The 23349-nt window shown below is 35.5% G+C and overlaps 1 protein-coding gene across 1 annotated transcript; it reads right to left on the reverse strand.

The window, feature by feature from the left end:
- Positions 1–18632: 18632 nt before the first annotated feature.
- Positions 18633–23174, reverse strand: LOC130979606 (uncharacterized). The gene is made up of 9 exons (XM_057903079.1): positions 21902–23174; positions 21117–21172; positions 20914–20996; positions 20714–20792; positions 20274–20384; positions 19784–19893; positions 19354–19437; positions 19117–19154; positions 18633–19023 (listed from the first exon to the last, which is right to left on the reverse strand). The coding sequence occupies exons 1-9, from the start codon at positions 22935–22937 to the stop codon at positions 18953–18955; spliced, it is 1668 nt and encodes a 555-aa protein (XP_057759062.1). The 5' UTR covers positions 22938–23174; the 3' UTR covers positions 18633–18952.
- Between the last annotated feature and the right edge of the window lie 175 nt (positions 23175–23349).

Below are 23349 nucleotides of genomic sequence, written 5' to 3' on the forward strand. Positions count from 1 at the left end.
CCTCCATCATACTTGTTCAATTTGATGAAATAAATTGACCTTCTAGTCATGTGCCTTGAGCATCCACTATCCATGTACCACATGTCCTTTTTGTTCTTGGATGCTAGGCAAATCTGCATGAAGAGTTTCAAGTAGCCTTAGGTATCCAAATTAATTTGGATCCTTTGAAGTTAATCCATCTTGGTTGCCCAAGTGCATTGAAATCACAAACAACATTATAAATTTGGTTTCCCACAACTCTCTTTTCAATGAAACATTGTGCATATGAGTGACCAAATTTTTTGCAATTAAAATAGTGATTTTTTTATGCATGTTGCTGAAAATTTGATGAGCTACCATGCTGGAAATGATTAAATGATTGAAATTTTCTGGTTTTTGGAAGAGGTGCATTTCTTTTAACAAACTGATTTTTGTTATAATTATTCCTCTTTGCAAAAGCATTTTCACCAGAATTTTTGAAAACCTTTGTATTTTTTGAAAATGAGATTTTGTTGTAAAACGGTGGTTTCTTGAAAGCTACCTCATTTTTCGAGTTGAATCCCAAACCTGGCCTGTTTGAAGTAGGTTCAGTTTTTGGTGAAGTTTCAGTTTCACTTGTGTGAACTCCATCAAATTTCTCCTCAAGTGTAGGAATATACCCAATACCAGATTTGTTAGATGTGGTTTTTGTATTTGATGAAGAAGCCACAAATTTTATAGAGGAATCATTAAAAACTGCATCTTCCTTGGCTATATAACCTAAACCAAATTTTTCAAATAATGGTCTTTGACTTGCAAGTAATTTGTCCAAGTTACTAGAACTTTGAGCAAATTTTGCTAAGTCACCATTCAGCCTTTTAATCATATCATTTAATCTTTTATTTTCAGCAATTAACTCATGAGAAGGATCCACAATGTGCTTTCCTTTCAATTTTTCAAGTTCAGATTTTAAAAATCTGTTTTCTTCAATAATGTCCAAAGCACATTCAGTTTCCTTCACATTTTCTTTTAAAAATCATTTTCAACTCTCAACACATCTCTTTCAGATCTGCATTCATTGTACTTGTCAAGCAGTTTTGAGGTATTTAAAGTGAGATCATCAATAATAGCATGTAAATCATCAATGGTCAAATCATAATAGTTTACCTCATCAAGATTGTTGTTTCCAGCCATGAAGCAGTCTTTATCTTCACCTTCAGATTCTTCTTCTTCATTTGAGTCGTTCTCAAGATCTTCCCAAGCTGCCATGAGCACTCTTTTCCTTTCTTTCTTGCCTTTGTCCTCTTTCTTGAGCGTTGGACAGTTTAGCTTGAAGTGTCCAGCCTCCTTGCAATGATGACAAGTCACCTTGCTTAAGTTCATCTTGTGTTTCTTTGAGCTTGAACCTTTGTACTTGCTCTTGTTCTTTATCATCCTTCTAAATCTCCTAGCAAAAAATAAGAGTTCATCATCTGAAATACCATCACTAGACTCACTCTCTTTTGGTTCTACTTTTAACTTGAGGGTTATTCCCTTTTTCTTTGAGTCGGTGTTTGTGTGTGTGGTTTCATAGGCTAGGAGTTTTTCTCTCAGCTCATCATAGGTTATGGGACTTAGGTTCTTGCTCTCGGTTAGGATAATGGTAGTGGTTTCCCATTCTTTTGTGAGGCTTCTAAGGAGTTTTCTCACCAAGGTTTGTTCTGCATAGTTTGTACCCATAGCATCAAGGTTGTTGATTATAATGAGAATCTCTCAAACGCTTCATCAATGCTTTCTCCATCCTTCATGTTGAACATCTCGTACTCTTTTTGCAGTATATCAATCCTCGTTTCTTTTACTTGTTTGGTGCCTTCGTGTGTAACCTGGAGTTTTTCCCATATTTCTTTGGCTGTCTTGCATCTAGACACCTTCCGGTACTCTTCAAAGCTGATAGCACAGTGAAGAAGGTTGATTGCTTTAGCATTCAACTCCATCTTCTTCTTATTATCTTCATTCCATTCGGCTTCTTCTTTTGGTGTTACCATTCCATCAGCACTTATTTTTGTTGGGATCTTGGGACCGCTCACAACTATCTTTCATATGTTGTAGTCAATGAAATGGATGAAGATCCTTATCCTTTCTTTCTAGTAGGCATAGTTCTTCCCGTTGAAGAAAGGTGGCCGGTTGTTTGACTGGCCTTTAGTGAGGGTGTAGGCAACTGTGGTTGTGCCCAAGTTGTTCTCCATTAGATCTTTGCTCCAAGCGGTTAAGCTTGATTCTTGAGACCTTAGCTCCTGATACCAATTGAAGGTTGTGGTAGTGATGAGCGGATAATTTATACGCTTTTTAGCATTGTTTTTAGGTAGTTTTTAGTAAGATCCAGCTACTTTTAGGGATGTTTTCATTAGTTTTTATGTTAAATTCACATTTCTGGACTTTACTATGAGTTTGTGTGTTTTTCTGTGATTTCAGGTAATTTCTGACTGAAATTGAGGGACTTGAGCAAAACTCTGAAAAAGGCTGACAAAAGGACTGCTGATGCTGTTGGAATCTGACCTCTCTGCACTCGAAATGGATTTTCTGGAGCTACAGAACTCCAAATGGCGCGATCTCAACGGCGTTGGAAAGTAGACATCCAGAGCTTTCCAGCAATATATAATAGTCCATACTTTATTCGGAAATTGACGACGTAACTTGGCGTTGAACGCCAAGTACATGCTGCTGTCTGGAGTTAAACGCCAGAAAAACGTCATGATCCGGAGTTGAATGCCCAAAACACGTCATAACTTGGAGTTCAACTCCAAGAGAAGCCTCAGCTCGTGGATTGATCAAGCTCAGCCCAAGCATACACCAAGTGGGCCCCGAAAGTGGATTCATGCATCAATTACTTACTCATGTAAACCCTAGGAGCTAGTTTATTATAAATAGAACATTTAACTATTGTATTAGACATCTTTTGACAGTTTAATCTCTTGACTGTTTAGCCTTTGATTATTTGGTCTCTTGATCACTCAGGGGGCTGGCCATTCGGCCATGCCTGAACCTTTTACTTATGTATTTTCAACGGTGGAGTTTCTGCACACCATAGATTAAGGGTGTGGAGCTCTGCTGTACCTCAAGTTTCAATACAATTACTATTACTTTTTATTCAATTCTCTCTTGTTCTTATTCCAAGATATACGTTGCACAACACTTTGATGAATGTGATGATCCGTGACACTCATCATCATTCTCACCTATGAACGCGCGTGATTGACAACCACTTCCGTTCTACTTTAGGCCGGGCGCATATCTCTTAGATTCCCCAACAGAATCTTCGTGGTATAAGTTAGATAGATGGCGGCATTCATGGGGATCCAGAAAGTCTAACCTTGTCTGTGGTATTCCGAGTAGGATCCTGGGAATCCGGAAAGTCTAACCTTGTCTGTGGTATTCCGAGTAGGATTCCGGTATTGAATGACTGTGACGAGCTTCAAACTCCTGAAGGCTGGGCGTTAGTGACAAACGCAAAAGAATCAATGGATTCTATTCCAACCTAATTGAGAACCAACAGATGATTAGCCGTGCTGTGACAGAGCATTTGGACCATTTTCACTGAGAGGATGGGATGTAGCCATCAACCAAGGGTGATGCCTCCAGACGATTAGCCGTGCAGTGACAGCGCATAGGACCATTTTCCAGAGAGGATTGAAAGTAGCCATTGATGATGGTGATGCCCTACAAACAGCTTGCCATGGAAAGGAGTAAGAAGGATTGGATGAAAGCAATGAGAGAGTAGAGATTCAAGAGGAGCACAAGCATCTCCATGCGCCTATCTGAAATTCCCACTATTAATTTACATAAGTATTTCTATCCCTTTTTATTAATTATATTTGATTTTCTAAATTCCATAATTTTAATCTGCCTAACTGAGATTTACAAGGTGACCATAGCTTGCTTCATACCAACAATCTCTGTGGGATCGACCCTTACTCACGTAAGGTATTACTTGGATGACCCAGTACACTTGCTGGTTAAGTTGAACGGAGTTGTGTCCGCACATAGCCAATAGCCATTAAATAAATCTCATGCAAATACAAAGAGGATCACAATTTCGTCCACCAAGTTTTTGGCGCCGTTGCCGGGGATTGTTCGAGTATGGACAACTGACGGTTCATCTTGTTGCTCAGATTAGGTAATTTTCTTTTCAAAAATCTTTTTCAAAATTTTTCTTTTCTTTTTCGTTTTTTTCCAAAAATATTTTTGAAAAAAAAATTAATAAAAATCCAAAAAAAAAAATCATAAAATCATAAAAATCAAAAATATTTTTGTGTTCTTGTTTGAGTCTTGAGTCAATCTTTAAGTTTGGTGTCAATTGCATGCTTTTAAAAATTTTCTTGCATTTTTCAAAAATCCCATGCATTCATAGTGTTCTTCATGATCTTCAAGTTGTTCTTGATAAGTCCTCTTGTTTGATCTTGATGATTTCTTGTTTTGTGTTGTTTGTTGTTTTTCATATGCATTTTTTGTTTGTTAGAGTCCATGCACTAAAGATTTCTAAGTTTGGTGTCTTGCATGTTTTCTTTGCATCAAAAATTTTTCAAAATTATGTTCTTGGTGTTCATCATGATCTTCAAAGTGTTCTTGGTGTTCATCTTGACATTCATAGCATTCTTGCATGCATTCATTGTTTTGATCTAAAAATTTCATGCATTGAGTAATTTTGTTGTTTTTCTCTCTCATAATTAAAAATTCAAAAATCAAAAAAAATATCTTTTCCTTATTTCTCTCCAAATTTTCGAAATTTTGGGTTGACTTGGTCAAAAATTTTCAAAATTAGTTGTTTCTTACAAGTCAAGTCAAAATTTCAATTTTAAAAAAATCTTATCTTTTTAAAAATCTTGTTCAAAAATCATATCTTTTTCATTTTTTTTATCATTTTCGAAAATTTCAAAAATATTTTTCAAATTATTTTCAAAATCTTTTTCTTATCTTTATATCAGATTTTCGAAAATATGCTAACAATTAATGTGATTGATTCAAAAATTTGAAGTTTGTTACTTTCTTGTTAAGAAAGGTTCAATCTTTAAATTCTAGAATCGTATCTTGTAGTTTCTTGTTAGTTAAGTCATTTTAAAAATTAAATCTTTTTCAAAATATCTTTCTCTTAAAACTTTTATCTTATCTTTTTATCTTATCCTTTTCAAAATTTTATATTTTTCAAATTTGATTTCAAAATATCTTATCTAACTTCTTTTTTTTTTCTTATCCTTTTAAAATTTAATTTCAATATCTTTTTCAATCACTAACTAACTTTTTGTTTGTCTCTTATCTTTTTCAAAACCACCTAACTACTTTTTCCTCTTCAATTTTCGAAATATCTCTCTCTTTTCAAAAATTCTTTTTAATTAACTAAATGTTTCATATTTTAATTTTAATTATATTTTATCTTTAATTTTCGAAAATTACTAACCCCTTTTTCAAAATTATTTTCGAAATCTCTCTTTTCTATTCTTCTTCTATTTAATTATTTAATTACTAACACTTCTCTTCACCTCTCTTCATCTAAAAATCCGAACCCATCCTTCTTCACTCTTCTCCCCTTTCTTTTCTACTAACATAAAGGAATCTCTATACTGTGACATAGAGGATTCCTCTTTCTTTTCTTGTTTTCTTCTCTTTCATATGAGCAGGAACAGGGATAAAGGCACTCTTGTTGAAATTGATCCAGAACCTGAAAGGACTTTGAAGAGAAAATTAAGAGAAGCTAAATTACAACAATCCAGAAACAACCTTTCAGAAATTTTCGAACAAGAGAAGGAGATGGCAGCCGAAATAATAATAATGCAAGGAGAATGCTTGGTGACTTCACAAAGCCAACGTCCAAGTTTGATGGAAGAAGCATCTCCATTCCTGCCATTGGAGCCAACACTTTGAGCTGAAACGTCAGCTAGTTGCCTTAATGCAACAAAACTGCAAGTTTATGGACTTCCATCTGAAGATCCTTATCAGTTTTTAACTGAGTTCTTGCAGATCTGTGAGACTGTAAAGACGAATGGAGTTGATCCTGAAGTCTACAGACTCATGCTTTTCCCTTTTGCTGTAAGAGACAGAGCTAGAATATGGTTGGATTCACAACCCAAGGATAGCCTGGACTCATGGGATAAGCTGGTCACTGCCTTCTTGGATAAATTCTTTCCTCCTCAAAAGCTGAGCAAGCTGAGAGTGGATGTTCAAACCTTCAAACAAAAAGATGGTGAATCCCTCTATGAAGCTTGGAAAAGATACAAGCAGCTGACCAAAAGATGTCCATCTGACATGTTTTCAGAATGGACCATATTAGATATATTCTATTATGGTCTCTCTGAATTTTCGAAAATGTCATTGGACCATTCTACAGGTGGATCTATTCACCTGAAGAAAATGCCTGAAGAGGCTCAAGAACTCATTGACATGGTTGCAAACAACCAATTCATGTACACTTCTGAGAGGAATTTCGTGAACAATGGGATACCTCAGAAGAAAGAAGTTCTTGAAATTGATGCTCTGAATGCCATATTGGCTCAGAACAAAGTGTTGACTCAACAGGTCAACATGATCTCTCAAAATCTGAATGGATGGCAACATGCATCCAACAGTACTAGAGAGGCGGCTTCTGAAGAAGCTTATGATCCTGAGAACCCTGCCATGGCAAAGGTTAATTACATGGGTGAACCTTATGGAAACACCTATAACTCATCATGGAGAAATCATCCAAATTTCTCATGGAAGGATCAACAAAAGCCTCAACAAGGCTTTAACAATGGTGGACGCAATAGGCTGAACAATAGCAAGCCATATCCATCATCTTCTCAGCAACAGACAGAGAATTCTGAATAAAACACCTCTAATTTAGCCAATGTAGTCTCTGATCTGTCAAAGGCCACTTTCAGTTTCATGAGTGAAACAAGATCCTCCATTAGAAATCTGGAGGCACAAGTGGGCCAGCTGAGTAAGAAAGTCATTGAAACTCCTCCCAGTATTCTCCCAAGCAATACAGAAGAAAATCCAAAAGGAGAGTGCAAGGCCATTGATATAATCAATGTGGCCGAATGCACAAGGGAGGAGGAGGACGAAAATCCTAGTGAGAAAGACCTCCTGGGACGTCCCTCAAGCAAGAAGGAGTTTCCTATTAAGGATCCAAAGGAATCTGAGGCTCATATAGAGACCATAGAGATTCCATTAAATCTCCTTCTGCCATTCATGAGCTCTGAAGACTATTCTTCCTCTGAAGAGGATGAAGATGTGACTGGAGAGCAAGTTGCTCAATATTTAGGAGCTATCATGAAGCTGAATGCCAAGTTATTTGGTAATGAGACTTGGGAAAGTGAACCTCCCTTGCTCATTAATGAACTGGATACTTGGATTCAGAAAATTCTACCTCAAAAGAAACAAGATCCTGGCAAATTCTTAATACCTTGTACCATAGGCACCATGACCTTTGAAAAAGCTCTGTGTGATCTGGGGTCAGGGATAAATCTTATGCCACTCTCTGTAATGGAGAAGCTGGGGATCATTGAGGTACAACCTGCCTTGTTCTCATTACAACTGGCAGACAAGTCATTAAGGCAAGCCTATGGAATAGTAGAGGACGTGTTAGTAAAGGTTGAAGGCCTTTACATCCCTGTTGATTTCATAATCTTAGACACTAGGAAGGAAGAGGATGATTGCATTATCCTTGGAATACCTTTCCTAGCCACAACAGGAGCTGTGATAGATGTCAACAGAGGTGAATTAGTCCTTCAATTGAATGGGGACTACCTTGTGTTTAAGGCACATGGCCATCCCTCTGTGACAGAAGAGAGTAAGCATGAAGAGCTTCTCTCAGTTCAGAGTCAAGAAGAGCCCCCACAGTCAAACTCTAAGTTTGGTGTTGGGAGGCCACAACTAAACTCTAAGTTTGGTATTAAGACCCCATATCCAAACTCTAAGTTTGGTGTTGGCAACTATACAACATTGACCTGATCACCTTGTGGCTCCATGAGAGCCACTGTCAAGCTATTGACACTAAAGAAACGCTTGTTGGGAGGCAACCCAATTTTATTTATCTAATTTTTATTTTATTCTATATTATTGTTATTTTGTGTTTTATTAGGTATATGATCATGAGGAGGCACGAAAAAATCATAAAAATTAAAAACAGAATCAAAAACAGCAGAAAAAAAAATTTCGCACCCTGGAGGACGCACAGACTGGCGTTCAACGCCAGAACAGAGCCTCATTCTGGCGCTGAACGCCAGAAACAAGCAACATTCTGGCGCTGAACGCCAGGAATGTGCCCAGAGAAGAAAAGCTGGCGCTGAACGCCAGTAACAAGCATGAAACTGGCGTTCAACGCCAGAAACATGCTTTACATGGGCGTTGAACGCCCAGAATGTGCACCACACGGCGTTTAAACGCCAGAATGGTGTGCAAAGGCAATTTACATGCCTATTTGGTGCAGGGATGGAATTCCTTAACACCTCAGGACCTGTGGACCCCACAGGATCACCTCAGGATCTGTGGACCCCACAGGATCCCCACCTAACATATTCCCACCTTACCTCCTAATCCTATTTTTGTGATTTCTCTTCCCCATATCACACTTCCCAACACTTTTCACCAATCACCTCAATTCCTCTTCCCAATCAACCCATTCACCACTCACATCCATCCACTCTTCCCCATAAACCCCACCTACCTTCAAAAATTCAAAACCAATTTCCCACCCATTCCCACCCTAAATGGCCGAACACACCCTCCCCCCTCTCCCTATATATACCCTTCCATTCTACTTCATTTTCACACAACACAAACCCCTCTTCTCCCACTTAGCCGAACCTACCTCTCTCCCTCTCCACCATATTTTCTTCTTCTTCTTCTTCTCTTCTTTCTTCTTTTGCTCGAGGGCGAGCAATATTTTAAGTTTGGTGTGGTAAAAGCATAAGCTTTTTGTTTTTCCATTACCATCAATGGCACATAAGGCCGGAGTATCCTCTAGAAAAGGAAAAGGGAAGACAAAAGCTTCCACCTCCGAGTCATGGGAGATGGAAAGATTCATCTCCAAGAGCCATCAAGACCACTTCTATGATGTTGTGGCAAAGAAGAAGGTGATCCCTGAGGTCCCTTTCAAGCTCAAGAAAAATGAGTATCCGGAGATCCGACATGAAGTCCGAAGAAGAGGTTGGGAAGTCCTAACCAACCCCATGCAACAAGTCGGAATCTTAATGGTTCAAGAGTTCTATGCCAATGCATGGATCCCTAGGAACCATGATCAAAGTATGAACCCGAGTCCAAAGAATTATCTCACAATGGTTCGGGGGAAATACTTAGATTTCAGTCCGGAAAATGTGAGGTTGGCATTCCACTTGCCCATGATGCAAGGAGATGAACGCCCCTACACTAGAAGGGTCAACTTTAATCAAAGGTTGGACCAAGTCCTTATGGACATATGTGTGGAAGGAGCTCAATGGAAGAGAGACTCCAAAGGCAAGCCAGTCCAACTAAGAAGACTGGATCTCAAGCCTATAGCTAGAGGATGGTTGGAGTTCATTCAACGCTCCATCATTCCTACTAGCAACCGATCTGAAGTTACTGTGGATCGGGCCATCATGATTCATGGCATCATGATTGGAGAGGAAGTAGAAGTTCATGAGGTCATCTCCAATAAAATCTACAAAATAGCCGACAAGCCTTCACCCATGGCACGGCTAGCTTTTCCTCACCTTATTTGCCATCTATGTTACTCAGCTGGAGTTATCATAGAAGGAGACATCCTCATTGAAGAGGACAAGCCCATCACCAAGAAGAGGATGGAGCAAGCAAGAGAGACCCCTCACGGTTCTCAAGAGATGCATGAGGAAGCTCATCATCAAGAAATCCCTGAGATGCCTCAAGGGATGCACTTTCCTCCCAACAACTATTGGGAACAACTCAACACTTCCTTAAAAGATTTGAGCCACAATGTGGAACAATTAAGGGTGGAACATCATGAGCACTCCATCATTCTCCAAGAAATAAGAGAAGACAAAAGAGCAATGAGGGAGGAGCAACAAAGGCAAGGAAGGGACATAGAAGAGCTTAAGGACATTGTTGGACCTTCAAGAAGAAGACGTCACTAAAGGTGGATTCATTCCTTGTTCTTTATTTCTTTCTATTTTTCGGTTTTTAATGTTGTGTTTATCTATGTTTTGTATCTCTACTTCATGATCATTAGTATGTAACCGTGCCTTAAAGCTATAAATAAAATCCATTAATCCTTCACCTCTCTTAAATGAAAAATGTTTTAATTCAAAAGAACAAGAAGTACATGAATTTCGAATTTATCCTTGAATTTAATTTAATTATATTGATGTGGTGACAATACTTTTTGTTTTCTGAATGAATGCTTGAACAGTGCATATGTCTTTTGATCTTGTTGTTTATGAATGTTAAAACTGTTGGCTCTTGAAAGAATGATGAACAAAGAGAAATGTTATTGATGATCTGAAAAATCATGAAATTGATTCTTGAAGCAAGAAAAAGTAGTGAAAAAGAAGAAGCTTGCGAAAAAAAAAAGTGGCAAAAAAAAATAGAAAGAAAAAGAAAAAGCAAGCAGAAAAAGCCAATAGCCCTTAAAACCAAAAGGCAAGGGTAAAAAGGATCCAAGGCTTTGAGCATCAATGGATAGGAGGGCCCAAGGAAATTAAATCTAGGCCTAAGCGGCTAAACCAAGCTGTCCCTAACCATGTGCTTGTGTCATGAAGGTCCAAGTGAAAAGCTTGAGACTGAGTGGTTAAAGTCGTGATCCAAAGCAAAAAGAGTGCGCTTAAGAGCTCTGGATACCTCTAACTGGGGACTCTAGCAAAGCTGAGTCACAATCTGAAAAGGTTCACCCAGTTATGTGTCTGTGGCATTTATGTATCCGGTGGTAATACTGGAAAACAAAGTGCTTAGGGCCACAGCCAAGACTCATAAGTAGCTGTGTTCAAGAATCAACATGCTTAACTAGGAAAATCAATAACACTATCCGAAATTCTAAGTTCCTAAGAGACGCCAATCACTCTAAACTAGAAAGGAAAAAGTGAGATGCCAAAACTGTTCAGAAGCAAAAAGCTACAAGTCCCGCTCATCTAATCATAATTAATATTCATTGATATTCTGGAATTTATAGTATATTCTCTTCTTTTTATCCTATTTGATTTTCAGTTGCTTGGGGACAAGCAACAATTTAAGTTTGGTGTTGTGATGAGCGGATAATTTATACACTTTTTGGCATTGTTTTTAGGTAGTTTTTAGTAAGATCTAGCTACTTTTAGGGATGTTTTCATTAGTTTTTATGTTAAATTCATATTTCTGGACTTTACTATGAGTTTGTGTGTTTTTCTGTGATTTCAGGTAATTTCTGACTGAAATTGAGGGACTTGAGCAAAACTCTGAAAAAGGCTGACAAAAGGACTGCTGATGCTGTTGGAATCTGACCTCCCTGCACTCGAAATGGATTTTCTGGAGCTACAGAACTCCAAATGGCGCGCTCTCAACGGCTTTGGAAAGTAGACATCCAGAGCTTTCCAGCAATATATAATAGTCCATACTTTATTCGGAAATTGACGATGTAACTTGGCGTTGAACGCCAAGTACATGCTGCTGTCTGGAGTTAAACGCCAGAAAAACGTCATGATCCGGAGTTGAACGCCCAAAATACGTCATAACTTGGAGTTCAACTCCAAGAGAAGCCTCAGCTCGTGGATTGATCAAGCTCAGCCCAAGCATACACCAAGTGGGCCCCGAAAGTGGATTCATGCATCAATTACTTACTCATGTAAACCCTAGGAGCTAGTTTATTATAAATAGAACATTTAACTATTGTATTAGACATCTTTTGACAGTTTAATCTCTTGACTGTTTAGCCTTTGATTATTTGGTCTCTTGATCACTCAGGGGGCTGGCCATTCGGCCATGCCTGAACCTTTTACTTATGTATTTTCAACGGTGGAGTTTCTGCACACCATAGATTAAGGGTGTGGAGCTCTGCTGTACCTCAAGTTTCAATACAATTACTATTACTTTTTATTCAATTCTCTCTTGTTCTTATTCCAAGATATACGTTGCACAACACTTTGATGAATGTGATGATCCGTGACACTCATCATCATTCTCACCTATGAACGCGCGTGATTGACAACCACTTCCGTTCTACTTTAGGCCGGGCGCATATCTCTTAGATTCCCCAACAGAATCTTCGTGGTATAAGTTAGATAGATGGCGGCATTCATGGGGATCCAGAAAGTCTAACCTTGTCTGTGGTATTCCGAGTAGGATCCTGGGAATTCGGAAAGTCTAACCTTGTCTGTGGTATTCCGAGTAGGATTCCGGTATTGAATGACTGTGACGAGCTTCAAACTCCTGAAGGCTGGGCGTTAGTGACAAACGCAAAAGAATCAATGGATTCTATTCCAACCTAATTGAGAACCAACAGATGATTAGCCGTGCTGTGACAGAGCATTTGGACCATTTTCACTGAGAGGATGGGATGTAGCCATCAACCAAGGGTGATGCCTCCAGACGATTAGCCGTGCAGTGACAGCGCATAGGACCATTTTCCCGAGAGGATTGAAAGTAGCCATTGATGATGGTGATGCCCTACAAACAGCTTGCCATGGAAAGGAGTAAGAAGGATTGGATGAAAGCAATGAGAGAGTAGAGATTCAAGAGGAGCACAAGCATCTCCATGCGCCTATCTGAAATTCCCACTATTAATTTACATAAGTATTTCTATCCCTTTTTATTAATTATATTTGATTTTCTAAATTCCATAATTTTAATCTGCCTAACTGAGATTTACAAGGTGACCATAGCTTGCTTCATACCAACAATCTCTGTGGGATCGACCCTTACTCACGTAAGGTATTACTTGGATGACCCAGTACACTTGCTGTTAAGTTGAACGGAGTTGTGTCCGCACATAGCCAATAGCCATTAAATAAATCTCATGCAAATACAAAGAGGATCACAATTTCGTCCACCAAGTTTTTGGCGCCGTTGCCGGGGATTGTTCGAGTATGGACAACTGACGGTTCATCTTGTTGCTCAGATTAGGTAATTTTCTTTTCAAAAATCTTTTTCAAAATTTTTCTTTTCTTTTTCGTTTTTTTCCAAAAATATTTTTGAAAAAAAAATTAATAAAAATCCAAAAAAAAAAATCATAAAATCATAAAAATCAAAAATATTTTGTGTTCTTGTTTGAGTCTTGAGTCAATCTTTAAGTTTGGTGTCAATTGCATGCTTTTAAAAATTTTCTTGCATTTTTCAAAAATCCCATGCATTCATAGTGTTCTTCATGATCTTCAAGTTGTTCTTGATAAGTCCTCTTGTTTGATCTTGATGATTTCTTGTTTTGTGTTGTTTGTTGTTTTTCATATGCATTTTTTGTTTGTTAGAGTCCATGCACTAAAGATTTCTAAGTTTGGTGTCTTGCATGTTTTCTTTGCATCAAAAATTTTTCAAAATTATGTTCTTGGTGTTCATCATGATCTTCAAAGTGTTCTTGGTGTTCATCTTGACATTCATAGCATTCTTGCATGCATTCATTGTTTTGATCTAAAAATTTCATGCATTGAGTAATTTTGTTGTTTTTCTCTCTCATAATTAAAAATTCAAAAATCAAAAAAAATATCTTTTCCTTATTTCTCTCCAAATTTTCGAAATTTTGGGTTGACTTGGTCAAAAATTTTCAAAATTAATTGTTTCTTACAAGTCAAGTCAAAATTTCAATTTTAAAAAAATCTTATCTTTTTAAAAATCTTGTTCAAAAATCATATCTTTTTCATTTTTTTTTATCATTTTCGAAAATTTCAAAAATATTTTTCAAATTATTTTCAAAATCTTTTTCTTATCTTTATATCAAATTTTCGAAAATATGCTAACAATTAATGTGATTGATTCAAAAATTTGAAGTTTGTTACTTTCTTGTTAAGAAATGTTCAATCTTTAAATTCTAGAATCTTATCTTGTAGTTTCTTGTTAGTTAAGTCATTTTAAAAATTAAATCTTTTTCAAAATATCTTTCTCTTAAAACTTTTATCTTATCTTTTTATCTTATCCTTTTCAAAATTTTATATTTTTCAAAATTTGATTTCAAAATATCTTATCTAACTTCTTTTTTTTTCTTATCCTTTTAAAATTTAATTTCAATATCTTTTTCAATCAACTAACTAACTTTTTGTTTGTCTCTTATCTTTTTCAAAACCACCTAACTACTTTTCCCTCTTCAATTTTCGAAAATATCTCTCTCTTTTCAAAAATTCTTTTTAATTAACTAAATGTTTCATATTTTAATTTTAATTATATTTTATCTTTAATTTTCGAAAATTACTAACCCCTTTTTCAAAATTATTTTCGAAATCTCTCTTTTCTATTCTTCTTCTATTTAATTATTTAATTACTAACACTTCTCTTCACCTCTCTTCATCTAAAAATCCGAACCCATCCTTCTTCACTCTTCTCCCCTTTCTTTTTCTACTAACATAAAGGAATCTCTATACTGTGACATAGAGGATTCCTCTTTCTTTTCTTGTTTTCTTCTCTTTCATATGAGCAGGAACAGGGATAAAGGCACTCTTGTTGAAATTAATCCAGAACCTGAAAGGACTTTGAAGAGAAAATTAAGAGAAGCTAAATTACAACAATCCAGAAACAACCTTTCAGAAATTTTCGAACAAGAGAAGGAGATGGCAGCCGAAAATAATAATAATGCAAGGAGAATGCTTGGTGACTTCACAAAGCCAACGTCCAAGTTTGATGGAAGAAGCATCTCCATTCCTGCCATTGGAGCCAACAACTTTGAGCTGAAACGTCAGCTAGTTGCCTTAATGCAACAAAACTGCAAGTTTTATGGACTTCCATCTGAAGATCCTTATCAGTTTTTAACTGAGTTCTTGCAGATCTGTGAGACTGTAAAGACGAATGGAGTTGATCCTGAAGTCTACAGACTCATGCTTTTCCCTTTTGCTGTAAGAGACAGAGCTAGAATATGGTTGGATTCACAACCCAAGGATAGCCTGGACTCATGGGATAAGCTGGTCACTGCCTTCTTGGATAAATTCTTTCCTCCTCAAAAGCTGAGCAAGCTGAGAGTGGATGTTCAAACCTTCAAACAAAAAGATGGTGAATCCCTCTATGAAGCTTGGGAAAGATACAAGCAGCTGACCAAAAGATGTCCATCTGACATGTTTTCAGAATGGACCATATTAGATATATTCTATTATGGTCTCTCTGAATTTTCGAAAATGTCATTGGACCATTCTGCAGGTGGATCTATTCACCTGAAGAAAATGCCTGAAGAGGCTCAAGAACTCATTGACATGGTTGCAAACAACCAATTCATGTACACTTCTGAGAGGAATTCCGTGAACAATGGGATACCTCAGAAGAAAGGAGTTTTCTTTCTCACAATGCCTTTTCTCACAAGAAATTACAGAAAGATAAACATAGAAAAGTACATCACAATCTATAAAATATGAAGGAGATTGACTTCATTAACAACCTCTTCGCTATGTGCAAAACCAGATTTGCAAACCTCAGATTCAGTTCTTCAGTATTGGCTGAATGCTTCTTTGAAAGAAAGCATTATCCAAGTAGAGAAACTTCTTTGCAGAACACAACTCACCAAACTCTGGTTTTCTCTCTTTGGTTCTGAATGAGCAGAAAGCTTCTTTTTATCTCCTTGCATGTTCCTTGGTTGCTCACCATAGGTCAACTTCTTGAGTATTGAGCTTCACCAACCCAGCCATTCACTTTTTCTCATTAAGCATCAGAGTGGAAACTTTGCTTCTGAATTCTCTATCTTGACCGAAAGCCATAATACAATAACTACAAAAGTCTTCCAATGGTCAACCGAATCTGAACCATTGAGAAGCTACTTAGTCCCCAAGAATCACTTGTGACCGTAGATACACAACAAATTAGGCCAGAGAGCAACTTTCCCTTGTATGCTATTTTCGGACTTGTAGAGAGTTGGGAAGAAGAGAAGAAGATCTGATGCATGTAAAAGGAAATGAGTTACCTTTAACCTAAGCTTGATTTGGTTTGAAATGGTTGAATAGACTTCTGAATTTCAAGCTAGGACTTTCTCTTTCTTGCTTCTTTGATGATCACCTTAGGGAAGAAGCTTTCTCTTTCTCTTTCTCACTTTTCTGAGTTTGTGATTTGACATGGTCAGAGAGGAGAGGAACGTTGCTTGTGATGTGAGATCAAGTTTAGAGGGAATTGAAATCAACTCGGGCTTGGATCAGACATCTATTAAACAACCCGTTTAATTTTGGCTTTGTTTCTTTTGGGCTTTGTTTGTTTAACCAGCCCACTAGTCTTGTTTTATTTTCCATTCTATTTGGGCTATTATTCAAATTTTGGCCTGTAATATTTTATAAATAATTAGTAATATGCAATTAAAATTAATCAACACTAATTATTTATTTTGCCAAAAATAATGTTTATCATCACTAATTAATTTAGTTAATTTCTTAACTCAATATTCTCTTAATACCCTTTATTTTTGTGTGGGTTACACTATTGTTTTCAATATGAATATTAATTCTTTATAATAAGTATAAATTTAATTAAAAACTAATTTCTTCTCTTCTCCTTTCGTACTCATCACTCATTCTTATATTCATTATATAAATTAACATTCACTTCACATATTTTTTTTATCTCCTCTTACATAATCTCATACCTCTTTCTCTTTCTTCTTCTCAATTCTTGCTAATTTTTTGCACAACTAGAATTTAGGTGATAACTATAGGTTTTTTTTTTAATTTGCCAAACGTATGTATTAGGTGATTGTGTGATTGTATTAACCTATTCATTAATTTTCTATTTTTTTATGTAATTATATTCATGAGTTATGCATTGTCTTTGCCACCTATATATCACTTCTTTTTCCTTTCAACAAATTATATTTTTTTAATATCATTTAGTTGTAATAATATCGTTGAAAATACATGTTTTCATGATTCATGAAAAATAAAATTAAAAAATTAGATATTGTTTTTAATGATCAAAACATTAATAATATTCATACTTGTATTTTATCTAATAATTTTATCATTGTACTATAGTATTTAAATATAAACTAAAAAAATAAAAAAAATAAAATTAACTATTTAAAAAATAAAAAATAAAAATAATTATATGAAATCTGTTAAATAAACTTCAATTGAATTTTTTTATTACTTATTATAATATATTAAAAGAGAGCACAAGGTAGTTTCACAATCATTCTTAAACATTTGATTTCACTCTATGCTACCACATAAGATTTTTTTTCTCTAGGTGGCATAATCCTCTATCTTGCATTATGTCATAGGATTCTCATGGTACTTTTATCTCATCATAATAACCTATCTTTCTATAATATTATAAGATTTGTTCTTAATCTTAACTTTTCATATTTTTTTACTTTTTTTTTACGTAGGTTATATTATTACTTTTAATATTAATGTTAATTCTTTTTAATAAGTATAAATTTAATTAAAATTTAATTCCTTCTTTTTTCTTTCATACTCATGATTCATTCTTATATTTACTATATAAATTAACATCCACTTCACACATTTTCTTTATCTCCTGTCACATAATTTCATACCTCTTTCTCTTTTTCCTCTCCTTTCTTGTTAATTTTTTGCACAACTAGAATTTAGTTGATGACCATAGGTTTTTTTTTTAATTTGCCAAACGTATGTGTAGGTGATTATATGATTGTATTCATTAATTTTTCTATTTCTTTGTGATATTGTATTCATAAGTTATATAGTGTTTTTATCGTCTATATATCACTTCTTTTTTCTTTCAACAATTTATATTTTTTAATATCATTTAGTTATAACAATATTATTGAAAATACATATTATCATAATTCATGAAAAATAAAATTAAAAAATTAAATATCGTTTTTTAATATTAAAACTTTAATAATATTCATACTTGTATTTTATCTAATAGTTTCGTCACTATACCATAATATTTAAATATAACCTAAAAAAGATTAAAAAAACAGAAGTAAACTATTTAAAAAATAAAAAGAAAAAATAATGATATAAAATGAGATAAATAAACTTTAATAGAATGTTTTTATTATTTATAGTCTGATTTATGTATAATTTTTTATAATTATTAAATTTTAAATTAATTTTTTATTTTAAATTGTCATTTATCATCAACCATTATAAAATTTAAATTAATAGTTATAAGCTACTAGACAAATTTTTAAACTTTTTAATCAATTAAATTTAATTCATATTATTATTTAATTAAATTACAAAATAATGGTTAAGCACAATTATTATCTATATTAAAACATTATATTTTTTGTATATCTTTTTTGTTGAATAATAATATTATTAAATCATATATAAATTGTCAAATTAAATGAATATATTGTAGAATATTTTTTACAAATTAACTTCTAAATTTAATATTAATTTACATATTATATAATATATTCCTAAGCAATATTAGTATTTTAAATTTATACTATATAATGTAATTAATTTAGCTATTCGCGCATCGCGCAATGCAAGTCTTAATCTAGTTTATTTGTTAATGGTGACATAAATAGTGTGAGGAGGGAAATCTCCTAATCACTTATATCAACATTGAACTTCAACAAAATAAGTATAGCCAATATTGTAGAAACTGATATGAAAAATGACAAACTCATTTTTGGCACAACATGTGAAATTTGTGCAAGAATTTTTACTTTTTTCCTCTATATACGGTTGGTATAAATGAATGGTCAAATGTTTCCTTGCTCAATTACTACATCTACTTAAAAAGGTAAAAAAGGAAGAAGACTTTGAGCCTAGTATATCATGACTATATAACTTTAAAGAAAACATATAAGAATAGAACATTGAAGGTAAAAAATGAAACTATAAAGAATAAACATAAAATCGGTTTATAAACCACTGCGCATCTATTTACCAACCAAAACAAGGGAAAGACACAGCAATTTGCAGATCATGGCTCCAATCAACAACAGTTAGAGGTAAGTTTTGGTAATAGCCTCTTCAAGTTCTTGGAAGTCCCAAGCATCATCTGCTGAATATTGCCCTGAAGAAAAGTGAGGAGAACAGTGCTGAAATCAGCAACAGCTTTACACAACTAACAACACATTTACTGCTTTGGAAGATCAGAGACACTCACCAATTGAATCTCTTCGCAGAGCAGTTAAATGGGCGCAACTGCAAAATTGCAGCAAATAATGATTCTTCTTAGTATTGGTAACTAGGCAAATATCAAATCATAAACTTCTCATACAAGTAACATGCCGAGTTACATAAACAGATAAACAACAAAATTATAACGTAGCGTTGACAAATTTTCTACATATTATGTCGCTGTAGATATAAGGAACATCTTTTTTAAATAAAGAATAACTACCTGCCAACAGCCTTCCCAAAATCCGCGCACAATGACCGAATGTATGTCCCTTTAGAACACGTCACTCTAAAAATCAAATTTTGTCTGGAAAAATATAACACAGTGTATCAAATGATGATAAAGAGAAAAGAACAAATCAAAAACTCTAAATGATTACCATTGTAGAAGGCCCTACGATGGTAAAAACCATAAAAGCTTTCATTTGGACAGTGATATTACTATTTGCTACTATTATGATTACAATTCAGCAAATAATTGGTTAGGTGTAATGTCTCCGAACTTTGTGTTTAATGTTTGAAGCTAATATATTAGCAATAATGATTGATTTTGGTATTCCGTGATCAATTTCAAGTTTTAAACAATTGTCAATGGTCAACAGAATTATCAATTCTAGAGAGAAAAGTTTAAGACATGGCTTCTCCCAAGTTACCTGTCATCCAAGCTGCGCTCTATGTCAAACTGGAGTATTGAGATTCGTCTAGGTGAAAGTTCAACGTTTTCTCCTCTCCTCGCCTTGTCGTACATCCTTTCACCCCCAACCTATCATGAATGAGAAAAAATGTGTAAGCAAGTGGACCAGTTGCCTCAAAATAAGTAACATAAAGTACTGCGTTTTGGAGGGGAAAAAGTTGGATGAAATTGCATAACGTGAACTGTTTCGGAAACAAAGGATAATACTTGCTGATAATATAATTGAAATTACTATTTAATACCAATATTTAAATCGACAAAGAGTCTCTATTCGTATCATGTTTCCAATAAGTTAATAAGCCTAGCACCTTCGAATATTTTAACACCTTTCGCATTAAGCAAACCATCTGATCTCAAAACATAAAGTTATGTGTGTGTTTGGGGGGGGGGGGGGGGGGGGGGAGGGGAAGGGGAGGGATCAATTTTTTTAAGCATGAAAAAATTCTTACTTTAATAGCAGAGAACATAGGAGGAACTTGCCAAATCTCCCCGCAAAAAGATGCAGCGTTTCTCTTTATGTCCTCATCTTTGATGTGTTCCCATGGCTCACGCTGAATGACCTAAATAAACACACTGATTATACCATTTTCACTATCTTGAACATTTTTAAATCCCCAAGTATTACAATATGCAGCTGGATGCTCAGTTCAAAGCCGTGGTTCTAGTGTTTTAATTGGAGAAGAGTTACTTAATTTGCTTCTGGGACTTGAAAATTAATCAGACCCTAAATATGATTACAATATCCAGCTCTATTCCCCATTCAAAGTTGTCATGTTAGAGGAAACTTCATGAAGAATTACTTAATTAACTTCTGATATTGATGACCTATAGTTTATCTATTTTTGGTTTCTTAAACTTCAAAATAACAATAACAAATTGACAAACTCACTGGTGAATCAGCATCCCATGTTGAAGTAGCCTCCCCTAGACGGAAGACCCCACTATAACCCTTGATCATCCCTTGATATCTGAAACAGAAAAGTTCAAGATTTACAACTGAAAAGGAAAGTTGTAGTATTGTGAAACAATCAACATCGACTGGTACTCAGATTGAAAAAAATTTCTACTTGATTTTTATTATTTTATTACCTGTCTACCAGTTTTGTTGCTTTTCCAACACAAACAATCAATAAACCAGTAGCCATGGGATCAAGTGTTCCAGCATGGCCTACCTGTAAATTAGACGGCCCAAACCCAAAAGAATAAATAAATAAATAAGAGAAAGAACACAAAAGTCTGCATGATAAAGTTAACTTAATATAAATTTAAATGTGAAGTAACTAAAAACTAACCTTTTTTACTTTAACAACGCGGCGCAGCTTACCACAAACTGTGAATGAGGTCCAGCCTACCATAAATTTTACATGGCAATTTATTTTCATCAGAGATAAAAATATAAACCTTGACACTTAAACTTTCAAATCATTCCAAATTTACTATATTCAACAAAACATTGTGCACTCTGGCCTTTGGCCCCGTTTCATAAAGAATCAAAGAATTGCACACTCACGACTTAAGAGTAGCAGAGGTGTCTACCAAGTCATGACAACACCAAGGCGTGACTGATGCAACAGTAGTCATGCAGTATGTACATAAGGCAACCTTTTCATCAAGTCATGCAATGAATAGTTTTCTAGATTTGCATTGAATGTAACAACCACATGAAAAAGCAATTTTGATTCTCAGGTTTTCAACAGGGAAGAAACTATCCTTTTGACTTCAAACGGGGAATCAAACTGATGCCATGCAAGCAAAATTCTTACTAAGCTAAAATATACACTTAAATATAATATACAATCGTTAGTTACTCTTTCTGGTATCTAGTTAGATGATTAACTCATATATATGAAGTCTGCTGGCTTAAATGAATGAAATCAAATCAGAATTCAGATCATTCTTTCCAAATTCTTCCATTCCATTTCCTTCCTCTAAGTTCTCAAAATCTTCAACACATCAACTATTGTGTTAAAAATATAAAAAGGACATCCACAACAAAGCTAATAAGTTCAGTTACGAATGCAGTTCATTGCAGAGACTTTTTTTTTTCTTGTTGTGAGAATATGTCACGCTAACTCACCCTTTGGTTTGTTAATCAAAACCACAGTGCCATGTGGACTGTCCCATACCGGGGGGAGTCCAGTCCTCCTCGATGAAAGAAAAGGCTCTGCATTGATACTACTAACTTCACCATCCTTTTTGTCAACTCTCTTCAAGCCCTTAAAGAATTCCTCGACCTTCTTCTCCCTAAGATCCTTCACCAAGTCCCCATCACCCTTCTTTTCCTCTTCCCTCTTCTCATCAAAAAAGACCAACTTGTTATCACCCTTATCATCCTTCTTCTCCTCCCTAACACCAGCAGTCTTCCTACCCTTCCCCTTGCTCCTCACACCACCATCTACATTTTCATTTTCATTTAAATTTGCATTTGCATTCGCATTCAAATTCGACTCTCCCGGTTTGAGAAATGCCTTGTCAAGGCATTGATTAGGGAAGTACTTCTTCTCCAACTGATACACCATCTTGTAGTGCTTCTCCTTCTCCCAAGGGTAAGCAAAAGCATCATAAAAATACAACTCTTCTTCTCTACGGTGCAGAGTTGGAAGCTCCACCACCTCAGGCTTCAGCTCCACAAACTTCTCCTCGTTCCGTAACCGTGCCTCTTCTTCCTCGGAATCCGACCCGTACATCCTCTTCCTTCTCTTGTTGTAGTACTTCCTCTTGGCCTTGTCAAGTTCCAAATTTGACGAACTGGGTTGACCAGAATCGGAGTCAAAGCTCAATTTCCGGTCGACCCAGCTGTCAAGGCGAAGCTCCGAAGTCGGTTCTTGTTCCTCAGGTTCGTCTGGTTCGTGGGGTTCAGAGAGAGCTTGTGCGGCATTTCGTCGAACACGTGGTGGGTGTTTTTGAACGGGGCGATTTATGATGAGTTCGTATTGAAGAGGGTATGGGGTGGGATTGGTAGAGAGGGATTTGTGGAATGGGGAGAGAGAGAAGGGGTGATGGTGATGAAGAGGGAGAGGGAGGAGTGTCGTGGAGGGGATGAAGAGACGGTGAGAACGGGAATGGAGGAGTAGGAGGGAAAGGTGGTGGGTTAGAGAGAATGATTTCGCCATTGAAGTAGAAAGAAGCGAGGTGGTGAAGAAGAAGATGATGATGATGATGCTAATTGCTACCTCCTCTCACTGAGTGACAAGTGAAGCCGTGAAGGTGAAAGCAGAGGGGACTGGTGAAATGCTAGTGTTCGTGTTTATTAAGGTTGAGAAATTCTTGGTACATGAAAATCAAACATATAGAGCTGTCTAACATTTTAGAACTTCTGCTTAGCCTTATTGCTTAACAATTACAACTCCCAAATTTGATTTACCTGAATTACAAGAGGAAATAGTTGGAGTAATAATGAAGTGATGATGAAACAGTAACTAACAAAAGGAGAATAGAAAAGGTATATTGTTAATTATTTTATATAAAAAAACATTAAATGCTTTTGGTATATAATATTTTTGTACTGAAAATATAGAAACATTT

Source organism: Arachis stenosperma, chromosome 5, assembly GCF_014773155.1.
Source record: "Arachis stenosperma cultivar V10309 chromosome 5, arast.V10309.gnm1.PFL2, whole genome shotgun sequence".
Classification (NCBI taxonomy): Eukaryota; Viridiplantae; Streptophyta; class Magnoliopsida; order Fabales; family Fabaceae; genus Arachis; species Arachis stenosperma.